The sequence below is a fragment of the Gracilinanus agilis genome, chromosome 2 (genome assembly GCF_016433145.1).
Source record: "Gracilinanus agilis isolate LMUSP501 chromosome 2, AgileGrace, whole genome shotgun sequence".
NCBI lineage: Eukaryota > Metazoa > Chordata > Mammalia > Didelphimorphia > Didelphidae > Gracilinanus > Gracilinanus agilis.
The window spans coordinates 543,230,139-543,254,254 of record NC_058131.1 but is presented as its reverse complement, the minus strand read 5'-3'; the positions used below and the strand labels follow the sequence as shown (position 1 = coordinate 543,254,254).

Here is a 24,116-nt window from a genome sequence, read left to right as displayed (position 1 = left end):
CAAACATCAGAATTGACTCAGTTCCAGGGATCCTATGCCTACTATTATATCCTTTATAATTCTCACATATCTCATAATGACCACTCAAAAGAGACTGGCCTAACAACCCAGAAACCATTGCTGAAGAATTCCTATCATACAAATTATGCATGAAATTGGATAGAGAACCATTCCATTAATTTAGTCAAGCAGTACATATGTATTGTGGACTGTCACTCAAGATGAACTTTGGGCTGGGGACAGAATTGAGTAAGAAGAAGAGAACAGGCTAGATCACATCTCTGCAACTTTACTTTGTGCCCAAAAAATTGGCTAAAATGCCAAGAAACCTGTGTGTGTGTGTGTGTGTGTGTGTGTGTGTGTGTGTGTACAGAGAGAGACACAGAGAGACAAAGAAAAATAGTAGACATTAGAAAGACTGCAGAAAGACAAGGACTTTTCATTTTAACACCTAGCATTAGGAACAAATAGTTCAACAAAACAAATTTCTGCATTGTTCATTACTAAATATATGTGTCTCATTCTGAATGTCTATCAAAATTCTATCAATACATAAAATAAAATACTCAGAATTACAAAGGAATCAAAGTTTGATGAAAGACAGCTATGAAAATACTTTTAGCATTTCATAGATCTCCTGAAAATTATTTAGGAACCCCAGGTTAAGAACCTTTGCTATAGAGTTTGTAGCTTGGCTTCATTGAGTCCCTTTTGGTATCTTTTCACTAGCTAAGTCATCTGTAAATTTGATAACTATATCTATGCCTTTGTCTAAGTAATTGATCAAAATGTTAAAAAATACAGAACATATGTAGATCACTGAGCATTCCTCTAGAGTTCTATCAAGCAGCCAACCTTCATTAATGATTATTTTGGGGATCCAGTAATTAAAATAGTTTTAAAGCTCCATAAAGTATACTATTACTACACCATCTACATTGTTCATTTCCCCAATGAGAATAGTATGAAAGATTTTGTCAAATGCTTTATTAAAATCTAGATAAACTATCTCTATAACATTTCCTAATCTACTAGTTTATTATTTTGTTTAAAAAATGGAATAAAGTTAATCTGGCATAATTTCTTATGAATGAAGCTATGTTGGCTCCTTCTCCAGATATTACCTGCCACATTGCCAATTGACTCCTTCTCTTCTTTCTATTTCTCTCTCTGCCTCTTTCTCTTTCTCTCTTTTTTAAAACAAATTCAAAATACTTTATTTCAAAAACATAAGAAAATTATCAACTTCAATTTTAGGACTCTGTATTCAGACATAGTAATAAAGGCCCACAGAACTGGGTAAATATTCAAAATATACCAATCAAAAATTGAAATCCACTATAATTGTCAGGTTTCAAAGTAAGACTAATGGGGAATAGGGAACAGTGGGGGGGGGGGAAGTGTCTCACAGAAATATAGAGGTTGACTTTGTGCATGATGACAGGGGCCAAATCACTTAATTTCTCAGTTTTCTCATCTGAAAAGTAGGATGTTGGATACAATGGCCTCTGAAATCTCTTCTAATAGTTTTGTGGTTTTATAACTTCAAATTAGGAAGAACATCCCTAGGGAAATCAATTTAATAATAATCCAGATGGCCTCAAGGCAGCAACTACCACCCTACTTCCAACCCAATCCAAGACCTAGCAAAATACACACCTGATCTCAGCCTCTTCATAACTAGTCCTCTTATTCCTTCCTTTGCCTTTTTTTCCCCAAAACTCAGCCCAGTCAACAATTCCTCTATTCCAAGAACAGTTCCCATTCCAGTCGATGACATCTAATGATGGCATTTGGGACCCAGACTAGAATCAGACACACTGTTTTACAATGTCTTCATTTGGGATTGGGGTGGCAAAGGTTGTGATTCACTCATTTCAATTTCTTCACAGTTTTGATAAACCTCTACCTCCATTTTCCATAGCTCTGTGATTCCTAAAGGGCTCCATTTCAGCTCTCCCCTGAAATCCAAAGGATGTGTCTACCATCTTCTGTTCGGGATCATGACTAGAATCAGACACGCCATTTTACAACTGGAATGGGAAAGGTTGTGACTTACACATCTTGATTTCCTCACAGCTTTGACAAACCTCCACCCGCATTATCTGCAGCTCTACGACTCCCAAAGGGGTCAATTCCAGCTGTTTCCTGAAATCCAAAAGGTGTTGTCTTTACAACCTTCCCAGTACATTTTATTTGTTCCTTTTTCTTTTTCTTTTCTTTTTTTTTATTTAGCTCATATTTCCTGAATGGGGCTGGGAAGAGGAGAAGAGGATCCTGGAGAAACATAAAAAGATAGAAAAGAGTGAAGGACAAGAGAAAAGATAATTCATGCCCTGGGGTCCCGCCTCTGATCCTGCATCACACATCCTCTGGTCCTGGACTACAATTCCCGGCACGCTCCGCTCTCCAAGCCTGGATCAGGGTTGCGCAGCCGCCTCCAAGATAATTGACTAGCCTGTTGATAGCCCTGCCCTGCCTCCCGTTTTCTTACCTCCACCTAGCTCCGGCCTCCAACGAGAAAGGACGACTGGCGGAAGGGCTGACGGACTGACTGACAGACGGATAGCGGGCTCCGGGATGGATGCACGGATGGGTAAGGCAGCTCTCTGCTTCTCCGGGAATGGGTGGGGACTCGGCCGAGCTCCGGGAGAGGCGCTGTTCCAAGCGCTGTTGCTCGACATGTCCCCGGGACTGCAGAAGCAGCAAATAGCAGCGGCGGCGTCTACTGCACCGCACCCCTCCTTTCCTCCCTCCCTGTCCAGGCAGTTCGCAGCCCGGGCTGGAAGATGCTCTATTGCAGCGCTGGGTCGGGAGGGTGATGGGAACCCCGCTGGGTGGTGGCCTCTTTCCCTTGGCCCAACCCTGGTCCTCGAGAATGAGGGCAGCGCGGTGCTGTCCGGCCGCCACCCTACTCTGGGCGAGGTTGTGCATCCAGCTCCCTGGGGGGAAGGACGGAGCCTCTACTAGAGAACCCGAAGTCCTCTGGGTTTGGGTCCTACATGCCGTCCCCCGCGCAGCTACAGCTCCCAGGCCCCGTGCTTAGCTGCAGTCTAGGAGGCGGCGGAGTTGGATTTTCCCCCTCCCGCGTGTCTCCGCAGTGCTGGAGGGCTGGGCTGGGGTTTCGAACGCTCTGCTTTGTTCAGACTTCATCCACCGTACGTGTTCAATAAATGTTAGGGGCTTTAAACCTCTCCATGGCTTGTGAAAACATGGGCTGAAACCCAGTGAACGCGGCAATTTAAAACAGCAACAACTCCATAACTTGAGCTGTCATTCTTAGGGAATTTCAGCATCCACCAAGGATGTCTGAAATCTGCTTAATGACTGTCTGTCCTTGCCGCCCTTAATATAGTCTGATTGAAGTAAAAGTATTGTGCTGTCCCTCTGAGCTCTAGATTTTCTCTGTTGGTCTGCAAGACTAATTAAGGCTAAGGAGGGTTAGCTGTGGTGTTTAAATGTGATGGAGTAGGGGAGAAATAATCTAAAGTGCAGACCAGTAATGTAGAGCACACTACTGTTAGCAAGCCTAAAGTCTGGCCCAGCCCAAACTCCTTAGCCCACCATCTTGTGCCCATTACATGTTTTTCATTATCTTTTTTTTTTTTTTTGGCCAAATCAAGATTCTCATTCAGAGAACTAGAGAGTTTTTTTGTAATGGTGGATCAGAGAAGTGTGTCTACCTGTGAATGGACAGATAGACACATCTAAAAGGTTTTTTAGTTTTCCTTGTAGTTGTTGCTGTTTTTTTTTTTAAACCCTTACCTTCCGTCTTGGAGTCAATACTGTGTATTGCCTCCAAGGCAGAAGAGTGGTAAGGGTAGGCAATGGGGGTCAAGTGACTTGCACAGGGTCACACAGCTGGGAAGTCACATTTGAACCTAGGACCTCCCATCTCAAGGCCTAGCTCTCAATCCACTGAGCTACCCAGCTGCCCCCTTGTTTGTTGTTTTTTTAAATAGCTTTATACAGTCTGTACAGTTTGTACAGTCTGTACAATTCATATTTTATTCAAAACTGGTTTTTCCTGTCCAGGTATGAACTAAGCATACTGCTTCACTTACTGATATAACTTTATCAAGTTAAAAGTTTCATTTGCCTCCTTTAAATTGTTTTTGTAAATTTGTATCTTATGTTTTCTTTATTTGATGGGAGTGAAGTGATAGGAGAGTGATATGGTATCAGTACCAGGAAGAAAGTTGCCAGAGGCGTAGTATGGCCAGGGTAATAAGATGTCAGGGGAATGGAAACTAGATTCTAGAGGTGGAGGGGACTTTAGTGATCATCTTAAGATTCTTAACCTGTGTTGGGGTTCTGTGAACTTGGTTTTTAAATTCTATTTGTACAATTATTCCAATCTAATTGGTTTCCTTTGTAATCCTACACAAATTATTTTGGGCATTTAAAAAACATTATTCTGAGAAATCCGGCATCTATAACATGAAAAAAACAAGAACCATCCACTAAACCACTAGACTGAAGAGTCTTGGTTCTAGAGAACTGAAATGACATTCTCTCCACCCACCTATAGAATATAAACTTTTTGAGGAGACTATCCCATTTTCATTTTATTCATGTTCATTAACATCTAAAAAGGTTTTCATTTATTTAATTGGCCAAGATCAGTCGCATAGCTAGTAGAGAAAAGACACTTAAATCTAGATTTCCTAAATTTGTCAGATGCCCTCCCACTACTCTGCATTGCTCCTGCTCTATCCTTTTTTTTTTTTGCCTATGAAGAAACTGAGGCTCCCAGAGGTTAAATGACTTGCCTAAGGTCACACAGCTAATAAGCATCTAGTAGAATATTTTAATTCAGCTCTTCCTGATTTTTTATGTTTTAATTTAATTAATTAACTTAGAATGTTTTTCCATTTCCATACATGATTTATGTTCTTCCCCTCCTCTCCTCCCTTTCCCCTCTCATAGCCAACTTGCAATTCCACTGGGTTTTATAAGTATCATTGATCAAGACCTATTTCCATATTATTAATATTTGCAATAGAGTGATCATTTAGAGTCTATATCCCCAATCATATCCCCCTTGATCAATGTGATCAAGAAAATGTCTTTCCTCTGTGTTTCTCTTCCCAGAGTTCTTTCTCTGAATATGTAGTGTTCTTTCTCATGTCCCTCAGAATTGTCCTAGATCATTGTATTGCTGCTAGTAGAGAAGTCAATTACATTCTATTGTACCACAGTGTATCAGCCTCTGTACAACCTTCTCCTGGTTTTGCTCCTTTCCCTCTGCATCAATTCCTGGAGGTCATTCCAGTTCACATGGAATTCCTCCAGTTCATTATTCCTTTTAGCACAATAGTATTCCATCACCAACAGATACACAATTTGTTCAGCCATTCCCCAATCTAAGGACATCCCCTCATTTTCTAATTTTTTGCCACCACAAAGAGTGTGACTATGAATATTTTTGTACATGTATTTTTCCTTATTATCTCTTTGGGGTACAAACCCAGCAGTGGTATGGCTGGATCAAAGGGCAGGCAGTCATTTAAAGCCCTTTGGGCATAATTCCAAAATTGCCTTCCAGAATGGTTAGATCAATTCACAACTCCACTAGTAATACATTAGAACCCCAATTTTGCCACATCCCCTCCAACATTTATTACTTTCCTTTGCTGTCATATTAGGCAATCTGCTAGGTGTGAGGTGGTACCTCAGAGTTGTTTTGATTTGCATTTCTCTAATTATAAGAGATTTAGAACACTTTTTCATGTGCTTTCTTCCTGATGTTAAATCCATTGTTTTATCCCCTAGGACACCTAGATGTCTCTTGAAGAGAATTCCTATTCACAAATTCAGCAAATGAATATTATTATAGGCCATCTCTTGGGACATTCATGAAAATAGCTCCCTACTATAGAACACAAGGTTATTTGATTTAATTGGACTTAAGATGCAGGCATGTGTATCTGCATAAAATTTTACCTACCTACATTCATGTTTGTGTTTGTGTGTATGTGGAAATATTTAGTATGTATTATTCATACCAAAGGGGCAGCTGGGTGGCTCAGTGGATTGAGAGCCAGGCCTAGAGACTAGAGGTCCTAGGTTCAAGTCTGGCCTCGGACACTTCCAGCTGTGTGACCTTGAGCAAGTCACTTGACCCCTACTGCCCACCCTTACCACTCCTGGGCCAAGGACGGTCCCTTGCCCAGATGAAAAAAGGAGAAGGGTTGGGCGTGGGGCTAGCAACCCCACCCTGTAAAAAAAACTACATCTGCTAAAGAAACTGCAACCTAAAGTAGGGGCAGCTGGGCTAGCTCAGTGGATTGAGAGCCAGGCCTAGAGACGAAAGGTCCTAGGTTCAAGTCCGGGCTCAGACACTTCCCAGCTGGGTGACCCTGAGTGACTGTGTGTCCCATTGCCTACTGGTTGTGGCCCTATGCTCCTAGAATGGAGTCCCAGGATAAAAAAACAATTCATACCAAAAAGATTTCTAGAGTGGAAAGAGAATTGCCCTTGAAGCCAGGAGGTCCTAGGTTCAAGTGGTGCCTTGGACACCTACTTTGTGTACAATTCTGTTCACAAGCAACTCTGTAAGACTATAAATTGTAAAAATTTGCTGTTATAAACTGGTAGAAAGAGTTTTATCACTAGGAACTCTCCAACCCCATGTAATCACAGGCCTTGGTGAAAAAAAAAATTGATATGTAGACTAGTAAATGTGTCTGTAACTCTATCAATATCAGTGGACTTTAGGAGGGGTGATACCTGGCACACTGGCAAAGATGGGAATAGATGATAGAAGGATATGGATAGAGAGGTTTGCTAATGTATTGCTTTTGGAACTGTGAATTGGAACAACTATTTTAAAAAGCAATTAGAAATTGTAGCCCTTATTATTAAGAACTAAAACTTTCTTACTTATTGACCCAAAGAGTTCCACTGCGAGCATGTACTTCAAGGAAGTCAGTGACAAAAAGGAGATGGTGTTTTTTTAAGGACATACATATACACACATGTATATATATGTATATATTAAAATATTTGTATTAAAATAGTAAGCACTTTTTTAAAAACTCAAAGATATTTTATTTTCACAATTACATATAATAATAATTTTCAACATATATTTTCCAAAATTATAAGATCCAAATTGTCTCCCTTCCTTCTTTTCCTCCCCCCACCTGGGAATTTGATTTAGGCCATATTTTTTTTTCATTCAAATACACTTCCATATTAGTCATTGCTGTAAAAGCACACTCATACAAAACCAAAATAAAACTGAAATACACTAATGTGAAAGATAGTATGCTTTAATCAGCATCCATCTGATTCTAACAGTTCTTCCTCTGGAGGTAGATAGCATTCCCAGTCAGAATTGTCCCAGATCATTGCCTTGCTGCGAGTAGCCAAGTTTTCATAATTGATCATTGTACAATATTGCTGTTACTGTGTTCCATAGCAATATTTTTGAAGTAGCAAACAACTGGAAATAAAATAGAAGCTCTTTGATTATAAGAAACTATGATAATGATAAATAAAGAGAAACATGAAAAAGCATATCAACTGATACAAAGTGAAATAAGAAGAAACAGGAAAACAGTATAAACAAAGATTACAACAGTGTAAATAGAGAACAACAAAACAATCAAAACTGAATACTAGGAATTTTTAAAAAAATAAACCCTTACTTTCTGTCTTAGAATCGAAAGCAGAAGAGAGGTAAAGGCTAGGCAATTGTTAAATGACTTGCCCAGGGAAACAGAGCAAGAAGTATCTGAGGTCAGATTTGAACCTAGCACCTCCATTCTCCAGGGCTTGCTCTCTTTCTACTGCCTGCCTACTAGGAAATTATAATGACAAATCTTGGTCCCAAAGAGAGATATCAGAAGACATTTCCTCCAGTCCTTTGCAAAAGTGAGGGCTCATGGGTATGGGATATTGCTCATAGTGTCAAATTTATTTGTTATGCTATCATTTGTTTTGTTCTTGTTTCAGGGTTTTGTTTTGTTCTTTAGAATTCAGACAAAATAGTGTTACAGGAGAATTTCCATTTTAAACATGAAAAATCAATAAAAGAAACAAAAGACCAACAAATTGGGTATGCAACTTGAAAAACTAGAAAAATATAAAATTAAAAATCACAATTAAACACCAAAGCTGAAATCCTGAAAAACTTAACAAAACTGAAAGCCCTCCCCACCAATTAAATTAACAAATAAAATGAGGGGTCTGGAGGAGAAGAACTATATTATTTAGTTTTGCAGAACTTTTTTTTCTTGTTTTTCCCCCCATACTTTGCTATAAAAGGTAGCTTTATTGCAGGAATGAGTGGGTACATAAAAGCAAAGCAGTGCTGTTTTTAAAAAGAGTGATATTTGGTACATATATTTTTATGCTTCCCATTACTTATAAAGTTCAAATTTATTGACACAGTATCCTTAGCCTTCCCCAGTGCAGATGCAACCCACATTTTTAGCCTAATTCTTCTCTTTCCTTTTCATGAACATTTTAAGTTCTGCATGATTTTTCATATTCATATTACTTTTTAGATAAAAGCATGGGGGACTCTTTTTCCATGAGAACACAACTGACTTTTTAATCATATATATAGTTCAAATTTCATAAAATGTTTGACTGTATAATTTATCCTTTAAAATTTAAATAGTTTTATCTTTAAAAATCACTATGATAATTAAATCATTACTTTTTCTTAATTTCCTTTTTGGTAGTCATAAACAAAGTACTTTTGTTTATCATTTGTTGAGATCAGTGTATGTCTACAATTTTGTGTCCTATTTTGGCTTAATATCATCACATGACCACTTTTTCCATATATCTTATATTCTACAATCTTTTTTTAAACCCTTACTTTCTGTCTTAGAATCAATACTAAGGTAGAAAAATGGTGAGTGGGCATTTGGGGTTAAGTGACTTGCCCAGAGTCACCCAGCTAGGAAATAAGCTCATGATATTAAAATTCCATCATTTATTTGATAAGTCCACCATAGAGTTACAAAATAAAATGTGATAATGTGATGTCTGTGGGGGAAGTTTATAACTGAGATAAGAGCAAGAAAGGCTTCATGGAAAAAGTAGGATATGAATTGGACTTTAAAGAACAGTTAGAAATTTAGTATATAAAGACAGGGAAGGGAAGGCATTCTAGGAATAGAAAGCAGTGTAAATAAAGACAAGAGAAATGGGAGCTCAATGTATGTTGTGCTGGGAGGGGAGATTGAGAAGGCATAAGTAGTTTGTTTTGACTAATACATTCTTAAATCCAGTTCATGCACTATTCAAGACATCGCTCTAGTGATGTTGGCCTTTTTTGAAAATGAAGGATGAACAAAACTCCACAACATAAAGCATGAAAGAGAAGGTAGTACCAAATTATAGAAAACTGATGGCAGATGGCAAAGGTTTAGTCTTTTACTTGTTAGCCAGTGCAGAAAACACTAAAGACTTGTAACAGAGGAATGTCAGGACCAAATTTATGTCTAAGAAGATCAGTCTGGTACAACTATATGGGATGGAATTGCAAAGACCAATAAGGTGGCTGTTGCATTGGTAAGAGGCTACAAGGGCCTGCCTAACTAGAGTGATAGCTCTGGGATTAGGAAAGGGAAGAGGAAGTGGAATTAAGAGATATAGAAATTTAATCCAAAGGCTGAACTTACTGATTAGATATGGTTTGTGAGGAAAAAGGACTCAGGTGAAGTGATCTCAGATGGGGACATGTTGAATCAGTCAATCAACAATTAAATTCTTAGCCTGTGCTAGACACTGTCGTAAGTGCTAGGGATACATAGAAAAAGCAGAAACAAGATCCTGCCCTCAAAGAGCTTATGTTTTTTTTTTTACATTTATTAATATTCATTTTTGACATGGTTACATGATTCATGCTCCACCTTTCCCCTTCAACCCCCCCCGCACCCCTCCCCCACCCTTGGCCGATGCGCGTTTCCACTAGTTTTGTCATGTGTCCTTGAACAAGACCAATTTCCAAATTGTTGGTAGTTGCATTGGTGTGGTAGTTTCGAGTCTACACCCTCAGTCATGTCCACCCCGACCCATGCGTTCAAGCAGTTGTTTTTCTTATATGTTTCCTCTCCTGCAGTCCTTCCTCTGAATGTGGGTAGCGTCTTTACCATAAATCCCTCAGAATTGTCCTGGGTCATTGTATTGCTGCTGGTACAGAAGTCCATAACATTCAATTTTACCACAGTATATCAGTCTCTGTGTATAGAGTTCTTCTGGCTCTGCTCCTTTCGCTCTGCATCAGTTCCCGGAGGTCTCTCCAGTTCGCCTGGAACTCCTCCAGTTTATTATTCCTTTTAGCACAATAGTATTCCATCACCCGCATATACCACAGTTTGTTCAGCCATTCCCCAATTGAAGGACATTCCCTCCTTTTCCAATTTGTTGCCACCACAAAAAGCGCAGCTATGAATATTTTCGTACAAGTCTGTTTATCTATGATCTCTTTGGGGTACAAACCCAACAATGGTATGGCTGGATCAAAGGGCAGGCATTCTTTTATAGCAAAGAGCTTATGTTTTTATGGTGGTTTTTAAAATGTTTTTTAATGTTTTTATGATATATACAAATAGATACATACAAAGTAGATGGAAGATAACAGTGAATAGAGTGTCTGGCCTAGAGTCAGTTCAAATCTGGCCTCAGACACATACTAGTTTGTATAACCCTGAGTAAGCCACTACATGAGGTTTGCCTCAGTTTTCTCTTCTGTCAAATGAGCTAGAGAAGGAAATGAAAAACAATTCTAGTATCTTTATCAAGAAAACCTCAAATAAGGTCAGGAAGAGTTGAACACCCCTGAAATGACTGAACACTACCACCACCAGATGGGAAAAGAATTTGTAGAAGGGAGTACCAAGAAATGATTACTACAGAAATTAGCACGAGTGCTAAAATCTTGAAGGAACCTATGGATTCTCTAAGTCAGAGGTAAAGTAGAACATGCTGGATATGAAGGGCAGCCTAAATCTAAGTGCTCTGCAGGAGATGTGGAGTTTCATGTGTGAGGAACAGCAAATAGGCCAGTATAGCTAAAGTGTAGAGGTAAGTAATGTTTAAGAAAACTGAATTCACTGGATGGGGCCAGGTTATGAAGGGCTTTAAAAGAGTTTTTACTTTATGCTAGAGCTAATAGGGAGTAGTTGGAATTTATGAAGTTAGTGGGGGTAACTTTACTTGAGGAAAAAAATTACATTTGTAACTTTGCTGAAGATCAGTGGGAGCAGGAAGAGACTTGAGGCCACGAGACCAAGTAGGAGACTACTATAATAGTTTAGTTGAGTAGTGATGAAAGCCTCAACTAAGACACTGACTGAAATTAAAGGTCTTCAATGCAATATACATTTATTAAACATCTGTTATAGGCAAGGCACTATGGAGGTGCCCTGAAAGTAGTTGAAGATCCATGCCTGAAGCACAGAGAAAAAATCACGTCTAGAGATAGTCATTGGGTGGGATTGAAGAGAAGGAATGCTTTTCAAAAAATGGACAAATTTGAGAATATTTTTAGGCAGTGATCACAGAGATTGAGGATTATAAAGGAGAAAGATATCTACTGGAACAAGGTCAACAGGAAGTAGGATCACTATTCCCACTGGAATACCACACAGGTAGAAGGATTAGCTTTTCACCACATTAATGAGAATCTTTTTGTCCCTCTGAAATCTGCATATCAGCTAAATAGCTTCACTTGCTATAATGATCAGTTTCAAGATGACTTTTTCTGTATAGTAAATGAAAGTTATATGGGGATTAGGAAAGGGGTTTAGGAGAGAAGGAAGTAGATAAGGAAAAGAGAAAAAATAAGAGAAAGTAAGGGAGGATATAAAGCAGGTAAAAGAGGAGAAAGGAATAGAAATGTTTCTTGACTCATAAAGATGATCATGTTTAGCTTATTTAATCTAAGTGGCATAGATTCTTGCTAGTCCTAGAAAAGAATGTAGCTAGGTGGTGAACTGGATAGAATATTGATCCTGGAGTCAGAAAGGTTCATCTTCCCTGGTTCAAATCTGACCTTGGAAACTTACCAGCTACATGACCCTGGGCAAGTTACTTAACAGTTGCATGGGGGGCAGCTGGGTAGTGCAGTCGATTGAGAGCCAGGCCCAGAGATGGGAGGTCCTGGGTTCAAATCTAGTCTCAGACACTTCCTAGCTGTGTGAGCCTGGACAAGTCACTTGACCCCCATTGCCTACCCTTACCGCTCTTCTGCCTTGGAACCAATACCAAGTATTGATTCCAAGATGGAAGGTAAAGGTTTAAAAAAAAAACAAAACAATTTTCTGACCCTTACTTCTCTTCTGCTTTCAATTCTAAGATAGAAGGTAAGGGTTTGCTGGGGAGAGGGGTTGTGTGTGTGTGTGTTTTTTTTATCTAAGCTAGAGGATTGAAATGACAAATTATTCCAGTATCTCTATCAAGAAAACCCCAATTGGTGATCCAACCATTCTGGATGGCAATTTGGAACTATGCCTAAAGAGTGCAAAAAGATTGCCTGCCCTTTGATCCAGTCAGACCATTGCTGGGTTTGTACCCCAAAGAGATCATAGGGGAAAAGACATATACAAAAATATTTATAGCTGTGCTCTTTGTGGTGGCAAAAAACTGGAAAACGAGGGTATGCCCTTCAATTGCGGAATGGCTGAACAAATTGTGGTATCTGTTGGTGATGGAATACTATTGTGCTCAAAAGAATAATAAACTGGAGGAATTCCATGTGAACTGGAATGACCTCCAGGAATTTATTCAAAGTGAAAGGAGCAGAACCAGGAGAACATTGTACACAGAGACTGATACACTGTAGTAAAATGGAATGTAATGGACTTCTGTACTAGCAACAATGCAATGACCCAGGACAATTCTGAGGGATTTATGGAAAAGAACACTACCCACATTCAGAGGAAGAACTGCAGGAGTGGAAACAGAAGAAAAACAACTGCTTGAATACATGGGTTGATGCGGACATGATTTGGGAAATAAACTCTAAACAACCACCCTAGTACAACTATCAATAATATGGAAATAGGTCTTGATCAATGACACATGAAGAAACCAGCGGAAATATGCATAGGCTATGGTGGGGAGGGTTTCGGGGGAGAGAGTAAAAACATGAATCATGTAACCATGGAAAAAATTTTTTCTAAAAAATAAAATAATAAAAATAATAAAACAGAAGGTAAGGGTTAAAAAACTAAACTAAAAAAAGAAAAAAGAAAACCCCAATTGGGTCATGAAGAGTCAGATATGACTAAAAGATTGAACATCATAAAAAAAATAATAGAGGAGTATCATTCAAAAATCCACAGGACTTGTCTGCTATCTTTTTTTTTTTTAAACCCTTGTACTTCGGTGTATTGTCTCATAGGTGGAAGAGTGGTAAGGGTGGGCAATGGGGGTCAAGTGACTTGCCCAGGGTCACACAGCTGGGAAGTGGCTGAGGCCGGGTTTGAACCTAAGACCTCCTGTCTCTAGGCCTGACTCTCACTCCACTGAGCTACCCAGCTGCCCCTGCTATCTTTTAAGAATGACAGAATCATAGAATTTAGAGCTGCAAAAGATCTTAGAATCCACCTAGTCCAACCTCTTCATTTTATAGATGAGGAAACTGAGACCCCAGAAAGGTTAAGAAATTTCCCCCAGGTAATAAGTGTCCCAGCTGGGATTTTAACATAGGTTATCTGACTCCAAATCCATCATACTTTTGACTATACTGCCCCCTAAAACAGCACCATTTTACACTTACTTCTAAGTTTTTGTTTTTGTTTTAAAACCCTTACCTTCCATCTTAAAATCAATACTTTGTATTGGTTCAAAGGCAGAACAATGATAAGGGCTAAGCAATGGGGGATAAGTGACTTGCCCAGGGTCACACAGCTGGGAAGTATCTTAAGTCACATTTGAACCCAGGATCTCCCTTCTCTAGGTTTGGTTCCCAAACCACTAAGCCATCTAGCTGCCCCCTTACCTTTAAGTTTACTACAATCAGAGTATTTATTTGGTTTTGTTTTATTGTGGATGTTTTATTAGTTCATCTGGATTTTCTTTCTTAAATTATTAAAGTATCTCATTCAAATAAAAGAGGCAACGATTTATACTCTTAGCCACTAGGATGGGAAGGAGTCAGGACTAACCAGGAAATAAATTCTAAAGACATGAATCATGTCTGGTGTCAAGAAGGGAGAGTATTAAAGCAAGTGCTTACCTGGGTCTCAGTGCTAGTATATGATTGTTAAGTCATCTATCTTTTGTGAGGTTCACAGAATGGTGTGGGAGAGAGTACAGCATTAACAACCAGGTAAGGCTCTAGGGTGCTTATAGGTGATACTCAGCTGAGGGTGGTCTAGTATATCTTCTACTTTTCTCAGTGTTTTGTATGGCTTTGGTCCTGAGAAAGGCAGCAAAGGGCTCCCATTGTACATTTGTTTCTCTAGGTTTCTAAATGTGAGTCTGAGGTCAGGTCCTGTGATGTGTCCAGAGCTTAGACCCAAAATATACCCAAGAGGAGAGCTGAATGATGTTCATGTTCAATCCTACAGATTCTGTCTGGAGCTACAAATCTTATCCATCATGTGCCCAGTGGTAGGCATTGTAACACTATAGCTGTCATTCCAATACAACAGTAGACAGTTAAACCTAATAATTCCTGACCTACGTGCTATAAGTGGATCAAAGTTTACACAATAGATATATTCCTGAAAAGTTTTATGTATATGGAATTTTTTTAATGTAATAATATTTTTTTAACATAGAAGAACTTAAAATTCTTAAAAGAGCCCCAGGGCAAATACTTCTGTGGCACAAAGAAACATTTATATTTTCTTTAGATTACTTCTTAATTCATCTATAAAATAAGGGATTTGGATTAGACAATCTTTAAATTCTCTTCTACATCCTGTTTCTATTTGGTAAGTTGAGATCTTTGCATACTGGGGCTTCAGAAAGAAGGGTATACCTATGTTTTTTTTCTGTCACTTTATTTTTCTTTATCTCACCTCCATTCTTGAATACTTTGCTCCTAACCACAGGCATACCCAAGGTGACCTCAATAATCAAGTGAAGCAGTTTAACTGAGATGCCGATGTCAAGAACAGCTTTTCTTTTAGATAACCAAAATCTGTGATATAACAGTTTTCTTGGGGATTGAGAAGCTTAACAATTACTTATGAAATTCTTAGGTGCTTTTCTCTTCTCTTTCATTCTTTCTTTACCATTTTCTTTGTTCTCATTCTGTCCTGTTCTACTTTTATCTCCTATTTTCCCTAGGTTCTCCTAACCTACCATCCTTAATGAATCCTATTTTTCATCCTTATGATCCTTTTCTTCCCAGAATGATAACACAGATTTTTTGGGATGGTATTTAAATTGCCTCACTGTTCCCTTAATTTTTTAATTATAATTACTATTATAATTGAAATATTATTACTAATATTACTATTCTGTCTCCAGACCCACCAGGCAGCTTCTAGTCTTACCTTTTGATTAAGTTCAACAACAAATTCAGCAAAGATGTATTAAGCATCTTCTCTGTACAGGGCACTCTGTATGAGAATATAGAGAACAGAATCAGGGATTAATTACTGCCCTAAAAGAGCTTTCATTGTTTTCTAGTTCTTAATCAACTCATTGTTTTCTAGAATAATTCCAGTAAGTAAAGTCTACTTGTGTGTGTGTATATATATGTCCCACTTGGATGCCTGATTTACCGAAGGAGGGATTCTGTTTGTTTCTTTCTCACTAATAGGCTTTTGAAGATCAGAAAATTGGCCTTTTTAACTGTCTAGATCCTAAAAGAGAAATCATGGCCCTACCTTTCCAAAAAGAACTGGAGAAATACAAGAATATTGATGAAGATGAACTCCTTGGTAAACTCTCAGAAGAGGAGCTAAAACAGTTGGAAAATGTTCTAGATGACCTAGATCCTGAGGTAAGTGTGAGGGAAGTGATTAGTGAGACAATCACATAATCAAGATGCCTTCATGGCTGAACCACCAACTGCAAGGTCTTTGACTCCAAAATCCAAACCCAAGTCCCCTCTCCTGATTAGCTCTGTAATATTAGAAAGTCACTTAATTTCTCTGTTCCTCTGGTAGGACTTTTCTAGAGTCCTGAATTCAACCCAGAGCAGCATACTGAGGGTCCTATATAATTCACATTCCCTCTCAGGATGGCCTAGACTCAAAGGTAGACTTTTAATACAAGCCCATGACAACTCTGGGCTTTGAGACCAGAGGAGTCTGGAGGGTTTTCTATTGCCTCTCCAGAGCCCACATTGGATGTATGGCTAATTTAAGGAGATGGGAGCTATAGTCCTGGCATCCATGGAGTAAACATAATAACACCTCACTAATTTGGACTAAATGGGGGATTTCCAGATTGAATGTGTAAGACAAATTTAATAAATGTCGATGTTTCATCACTTTCAAGTAGATAAAAGAAGTTGAACTACATAACAAAGAGCTATCTTGCAGATGTCCATAGGGGAAATACTGTAATGATTAGCCAAGAATGATGCCTTATTTGATAAGGCAACCATTAAATGTTTGTTGAATGGTATAGGAAAATAGGTGTTTTTAACTTCTTTAAGGATTCTTTAAAAGTTGTGTTGTTGGATTTTTTTGCCCCAATTGCCTAGTCATTACCATTCTTCTGCCTTGAAACCAATATTTAGTATTGATTCTAACATGGAAGGTAAGGGTTTAAAAAAATTATCATGTTAGAGAGTTTGACTATTTTCCTTGAAATTATATTGACACTATTTTATTTATTTAGTAAACACTTTCTTAGTGCAAAGGTGGACTATAAAATAGTCCCTTATTAAATTATAATTTTATAACTAGGTAGATATGAACTGATGATTTTGTTATTATCTAAGACATTTTATAAATTATTCTAGCATGGCAGATTCTTAGAATACTATATTGAGTTTTACTTTTCCAGTAGACAGATTTTATTTTTTAATAAAGGGAAGAGTTTTCAGTGAAGTAGCATGTGATTACATAATGAAATTGGAGTTGGGAGAATTAATCCAATTCTTTTTGTGTAACTGTGAGCAAATCCCTTAACCTCTCCAGGAGTCCACTCTTTATATGTGAAATAAAGATATTGGTGCTACCTCTTCAACTTAAAAAACAAAAAGCAAAACTAGCAAACAAACCTACAACAGAACATAGCATGGGGTAAAAGCCTTTCTGAGATTAAGGAAATTTGTTCACTAGTGCATCTGTCAGTTTTTGGAATGATGAGTAGGAGTAGGAACATGGGGTTTAGTGACTATGCCAGAAATGCATTAGATGGAATGTTTGTATGAGGAAAAGCAAGCATTCAATTTAGCATGAAGGAGAATTAAGGTGTATCAAGCCTGGACGTACAGTATGGATTTGGATGATGGAGGGCTCTAAGAGCCAAAATGAGGAATTTGCATTTTGCCCTAAAAACAATAAAGAGCCACTGGAGGGAGTTTTTTGGGAAGAGGAGTGGCATGGCCAGACTTGAGTTTTAGTTGTTAACCTTTGTAGTACCCTGGAAGGTTTCTGGAAAGCATATGGGCAGAAAGAATTTACAGTTCTATTTTATCAGTGAGGAGTCTTCACTCTATGCTGTCATCTGAGAGAGGCCACCAGAAATTACCCAACTGCCTTTCTTTGAGATAGAGCTATAGGAATAGTCTCCTATTGTTCTTGATAGACCACCTGCTCTTACTGATTAGGGATGCTGAGACAAGATGAGATTCCTATTTATTTGCATGTTAATGAAGAACTACATGAATTAAGTTAGTACAGTTAAAACAGAGCTTGCTACCCCAAGTCGAATAGTCCTAGCAACTGGGAAAGTTGTGTAGAAGGAACCTTGTCTTAATATTTAATTTCATTTGTGTAATTCTTCTGCCAAACACTGTTGCCATAGATAAGCTATTAGGATGCTTCTGACCAGCTTACTTTGCTGGACCATAGCGAACTTCAAATAGGGCACGTGGTGATTGCCAAGGAGGGTTGGGGGGTGGGAGGCAGGATCCTCTCCTCCACTTACTGAGGAGAGAATGGAACCTTAGATAATTGGACAGAAATCCTGTGCTTACCTGATATGCTAGTAAATGGGGACGGAGATAGCAAATGAAACCCCAGGCAGATGACCCATCTTGTCACTGACACCTAACCAAACCTATTATTTGGCAGAGTGCACTCCTACCAGCAGGTTTCCGGCAGAAAGACCAGACACAGAAAGCGGCCACAGGCCCCTTTGACAGGGAGCATCTCCTTTCATATTTGGAAAAAGAGGCACTGGAACACAAAGACAGGGAAGACTTTGTACCCTTCACTGGAGAAAAGAAAGGTAAGGTCTGGTCCTAAATTAGGGTTGAATGGCCAGCCAGCATATCCTGGGATCGTTGGTTACTGACTTACTCAATCAGGCCAAGAATGGGGTCTGACCTAAAAAAAGAGAGGGCAGGAAAAAGGCCCACTTTTCTTTCTTTGTTCACTGGGTATAAAAATGGACCCTGTGGTTACTTTCTTACCCTTCTTTTTCTGTTTCTTCTTTTTTGGGCTGGATCTGTGATTTAACTGATACGGAGAACTCTTTCTACCAGTGCAAAGATGTAACTTGTTTTACATTTTATAGCCTTAGAGAGTTGGCTGGGAGTACTGAGAGGTTACAAAATTTACCCCCAGCCACACAGTATATTTCAGGGTAGGACTTAAACCCACATCTTTCTGACTCAGAAACTCCTACTTCATCTATGACACCATGTAATCTGTCATTGAAGCTCATTGAATTGCTGACGGAAGATTCACTTAAAGGAACTGAACACTAAAAAATGAGAGCCCTAGTAGTGATGGGCTGGTAAGTGTTTAACAACCAGCTCTCCAAAAATAATAATTTATCCATGACAGACTATTAAATTTATTCTGAATTATTAACATTTTCTCCATCACTTTTTAAACTATAAACAATCAAGATAATAAACCAAGACCTGATTTGTAGAATTTGCTTATTTCTGAGGTGTAAATGCTCTCACAATGAAGAATTCAACAATCAGCTTTCTGGTTTGAGCCACTTTCAGCACACTAGGGGTTTTGAGAGTTCAGAAAAATGTAAATGTAGTAGGAGGAAGAAAGTCCCATGCTTTCGGATTTCTGTCACTCAGCCTTATTTATGCTGGCTCTTAGCTCTGTGCCAGAGAATTTTCATAGTCTTTTCTCCTTTATATCCACTTCATGTTAAACCCCCTGCAGCAGCCCTAAGCAATAGACCTACTAAAATTAGATACTGATATTAGAGGCTGATTCACATGTCAACAGTATATACTTCTTTTTGGATGAACATTAAGAAAAGCTCATCTGACTAGAAGTCCTGATGATTCCCCTCCCCTGTCAGCTGAGAGCAGTCTGTGGAAGTTCTTTAGCCACAGAATGACTAGAGCCCAGGGGTATTACTCTGACAAAGTTGTTAATAGCCTTGCAGCTAGTGGTGTCTATGAGTTTCTGTAGCATGTTTGGATTGCCAAGACACTAACATCTAGGGTTCTAGGGTGGGTTAAATTAAAGGACCTACCCATCATGCTGATAGCTTTAGCATTCTTCTGATTTTAATTGCTTGTTTTAATTGTTCACATGCCAACTAATGGCTTGTGTAATATTTAGAATGGCATTTTGTTAAGAAAATTAGGTACAAGTGAAGAATTGAGCAGATAATCAGAGCTAACCATGGAAAAAATGGCTAGTTACCATAGTAGCTGTTACTTACTTAATTGGGAAAGGAAAAAAAAAGTTTCACATCTACAGTAAAATCTCAGGAGACATATCAAAGGAAAGGGCTTTAATCAAATAAGTCAGAGAACTGCTTAATTTCAGATCCATACTGACAACTTGGGAGAAGACTTGGAATTTTAGGAGCTACCTGAGTGATAGAGAAGGCTTGGTGGAATAGGGGGACTGGAAAGAAGAAAGGAAGAGTAGACAGAGGGTTTTCCAAGCATGACACATAATTTGGGAGAGGTGTCCAAGGAAGAAGTAGGATGTTGTAAAGAATAATAGAGTAAGTCTGCCCAGAAAGACAAAGATCAGGCTGGGAACAATGTAGGAGGTACTTTGGGACTACTAGTAAAGGGCTTTGAATCCAGAAATAACTATACAGATTAACAATGATCAATCAGGAATGTCTTAAGGAGAGAAGTGATATGATCAAAGTGATATGTGATAGTTTTTTCACTCAGTGTAGTTTTATCTATTTAGAAATTTCTACTTTTTATAGAGATAGTACTCATGTTGATAGATGACTTGGGTTCTGAGAGCTACTAGGATAGTTCAACACAGCCTTAGTACAATGCAAAGATAATATTGAAATGAAATAGTTTCTCATATATATATGGACATATGTGTATGAGAGAGAGAGAGAGAGAGAGAGAGAGAGAGAGAGAGAGAGAGAGAGAGAGAGAGAGAAAACCTTGTAAATTTATTCCTTTTTTTCTCTCTGGTTCCAATTAATGAGTCTTGTGAGGATTCTAAATAAGTCTGAATTTGGGGGTGGGGGCAAACGAGGATACTGACAATATCCTATTTCCTACTTCTTTAATGTCCTACTGCTATTAACTTTCTTGCTCCCTACTATTCCCTACCGGAGAATCAGTGGTTCTGCGAAGTTGAGAGGTAGATCACAAAGGGTACAGTGATAGTGGTAGTTCCTAGAGTTCCCCAGATCTCTGTCATAAGTAATGCCACTGTAAGGACTCGATTTACAACCAATAGGTTTTTTCCCATCCCTTCCCCCACTTCATAGGGCACTACTGTCACTGGCCCATCCCTAATGAATTCCCCAATTCTTCTTTTCCTTGGCATCATCTTAACAAACTGACATTCTACAGATCGAATAACCAAGCAGCCCCCTATATTCTTTTTTTTTTAAAACCCTTAATGTCTGTGTATTGGCTTATAGGTGGAAGAGTGGTAAGGGTGGGCAATGGGGGTCAAGTGACTTGCCCAGGGTCACACAGCTGGGAAGTGTCTGAGGGCGGATTTGAACCTAGGATCTCCCGTCTCTAGGCCTGACTCTCAATCCACTGAGCTACCCAGCTGCGCCCCCCTATATTCTTTTAGAGTTCTTGTTACCACATTTCTCAGAGGCACAGAGAGAAGATTAAGATTTCCTTCTCCCCCCACTACAACATTTTGCCCCACTCCAAATGCCCTTCTGAGGACTTGGGGGAATGGGAGTCTTGACTTCTTTCTAACTAGCAGGGAAATTACCAGTTGGACACATAGAAAAGTAATTTAAGCATGGCTGTAGAAGTCACATCCTCTAAGTCAATCAATTCCTTTTGTCAATTAAGCAGTCATTCTCAGCTGTGTGTGTTTGTTTGTTTCAAAGGAAGGATCTTTATCCCCAAAGAAAAACTACAAGAAACTCATAAAGAAGAAAAAGTGACTCTTGATCCAGAACTGGAAGAAGCTTTAGCTAGTGCCTCTGATACCGAACTCTATGATCTTGCAGGTTGGTAATTAGCTGGGTAAAAAATATTTATAGATATGTTAATATAAGCCATGGAATAATGTAATCATTAATAATACCAATATCCTTTTATTCTCTTTAATATCCTTTTAGTATCTTAACAACACCTGACATAGAATGTGTTGATGCTTACAAAGTAATCTACATTTCTTGTCTCATTTGAACCTAATAATGAGCCTGTAAGGTGCAGAGGCTTTTTCATTTTTGGTCCAGACTCATGACCTATAATTTCATCAATGTAGAGAATTCTCTAGTGAGAAAATTCCCTCAGTCATGAGTATGAGTAACTATTCTGCAGTTTCTGGTATGGGAGACATGCCTAGGAAAATAGCTTAAGAGCTGAAAGAGACCTTGAAAGCCAACCTCCTCTCTTTAAAAATGAGGAAACTGATTTTCCGGGTTAAGATGGCGGCAGAGTAAGAAGCAGCTCTTAACCTCTCCTGTCCGAAACAAACAAAACTCCTCAAGGGAACATAAAAACAAGTCCAGACGAACAGAGGAACCCCACAACAGGGCACAGCGTGGAAGGTACGTGGAATCGAGACATTTCCAGGCTATAAAGGGCTCTCACTAAATCCCGGGCTGAGCAACCGCCCCACCCCCACCCCCTCCACACACAAGATCTAGAGCTCCGAAGCCAGCTAAAAAGAAATAGAACAAGTTTGGGGCACCCATCGAGTCATTGGCAGCTCCGGGACCTGTTCCTGAGAGCAGCAAGACTTAGGACCCCATTAAGCCAAAGAAAGCAGGCGAAATCTGAGCACGGGAGCAGGACGCAGGGCGCACAGCGCAGGCTGAGCAGAACGCAGGCACTGCGGAGGCGTGGGTGGAGGCAGACACAGCCAGGAACTAAAGCCTAAGTGGGGAACCAGTGTGGACGGGTATACGACTGTGGAAGCAGCGCCCTGAGACTTGTAAAGAAACCTCCAGCAGAGGACAGACACTGAGCTCGAGGATAAATCTGAGAAGCTGCTGAGGTAATGATGGCTACTCAGCTTCAGGGAGTTCAGAAGAGAAAGAATAACAACAAGAAAAAGAAGTCTTTAACACTCGACAGCTTTTACACAGAGAAAATCCAGACAACCGAGCAAACAGAGGAGGAGAACAAACAAGCATCCGGACCCTCCTCAAATAAGGAAAACTCCTCACAAGCTATGGAAGAGTTCAAAACTGAGATTTTGAGGAAAATGGAAGAGATCTGGCAAGAAAATAACTGTTTAAAAGGTAAAATCTTGCAATTGAACACCAGAAATGACCAGATTGAAAAGGAATACCAGAAGATTATGGCCGAAAACCAGAAGATTATGGCCGAAAACCAGAAGATTATGGGCGAAAACCGAAAGATTATAGCCGAAAATCAATCCCTAAAGGCTAGAATTGAGCAAATAGAAACTAATGATCTCTCAAGACAACAAGAACAAATAAAACGAAGCCAAAAGACTGAAAAAATAGAAGGAAACATGAAATATCTCAATGAGAGAGTGACAGACCAAGAAAACCGGTCTAGAAGAGACAATTTGAGAATAATCGGTCTTCCAGAAAAACCAGAAATTAATAGAAACCTGGACTCCATACTAACAGAAATAATTCAGCAAAATTGCCCTGAAGTCCTACAAGAGGGCAACATAGACATTGAAAGGATCCATAGAACCCCTGAGGTATTTGATCAAGAAAGGAAAACACCAAGAAATATCATTGCAAAATTCAAGAGTTTCCAAGCAAAAGAAAAAATCTTACAAGAAGCCAGAAAGAAACAATTCAAATATCAAGGAGCACCAATCAGGATCACACAGGATCTGGCAGCCTCAACGCTAAAAGACCGCAAGGTGTGGAATACAATATTCAGAAAGGCAAGAGAGCTGGGCCTGCAACCACGGATCAACTACCCATCAAAACTGACTATATATTTCCAGGGGAAAGTATGGGCATTCAACAAAATTGAAGAATTCCAGGTATTTGCACAGAAAAGACCAGGGCTAAATGGAAAGTTTGATATCCAACCACAAAAATCGAGAGAAACCTGAAAAGGTAAATAAGATACAGAGGGGAAAGAAAGAAAACTTATAACTTTTAAATTTGCCTTTTTAAGGGCCTCAGTGAGATCTAATTATCTGTATTCCTATGTAGAGAAATGTTATGTTTAATTCTCTGTAGTGAACTCTACTCACTATTATAATATTCACTATTACAGTAATCAGAAGAATAATTAGCAGGGTGAGGGTGGAACACTAAATAATCTAAGATGGCATGGGGGATGGGAAAGAGGGGGTGAATAGCAGGGGACACCAAGAGAAACTTGAGTGAATAAGAAAATAGAATATTCTATTACACACAAAGAGGGCATGGGAGGGAGAGGGGACAAATACTATTATAAGAAGGAGAGGAAGAGAGCATAAAGAGGTAATAATCAAACCTTACTCTCAGTGTAATCAACCCGGAGAGCGAAGAGTAGCTATACTATCCATTGGGAAATAAAACTCTTATCTAACCCTTCTGAGAAAGTTAGAAGGGATAAACCAAGGGGAGCAGGGGAGTGGGGAGGACAAAAAAAAGGGAGGGGAGAAGGGGGAGGGAATTCATAAGGCCTTTAAAAACAAAAAGTGGGGGGG

At 39.1% G+C, this 24,116-nt stretch overlaps 1 protein-coding gene across 1 annotated transcript in view; it reads left to right on the top strand.

Moving 5' to 3' along the window:
- The first annotated feature begins 2,491 nt into the window (after positions 1-2,491).
- TMOD2 (tropomodulin 2) overlaps positions 2,492-24,116 on the top strand; it is a 55,856-nt gene continuing 34,231 nt past the window's right edge. Inside the window, exons 1-4 of the mRNA XM_044662240.1 lie at positions 2,492-2,596; positions 15,746-15,928; positions 18,177-18,333; positions 21,367-21,489. Of these exons, the coding sequence (XP_044518175.1) occupies positions 2,585-2,596; positions 15,746-15,928; positions 18,177-18,333; positions 21,367-21,489 (475 nt within the window). The 5' untranslated portion in view covers positions 2,492-2,584. The remainder of the gene's footprint in view (positions 2,597-15,745; positions 15,929-18,176; positions 18,334-21,366; positions 21,490-24,116) is intronic.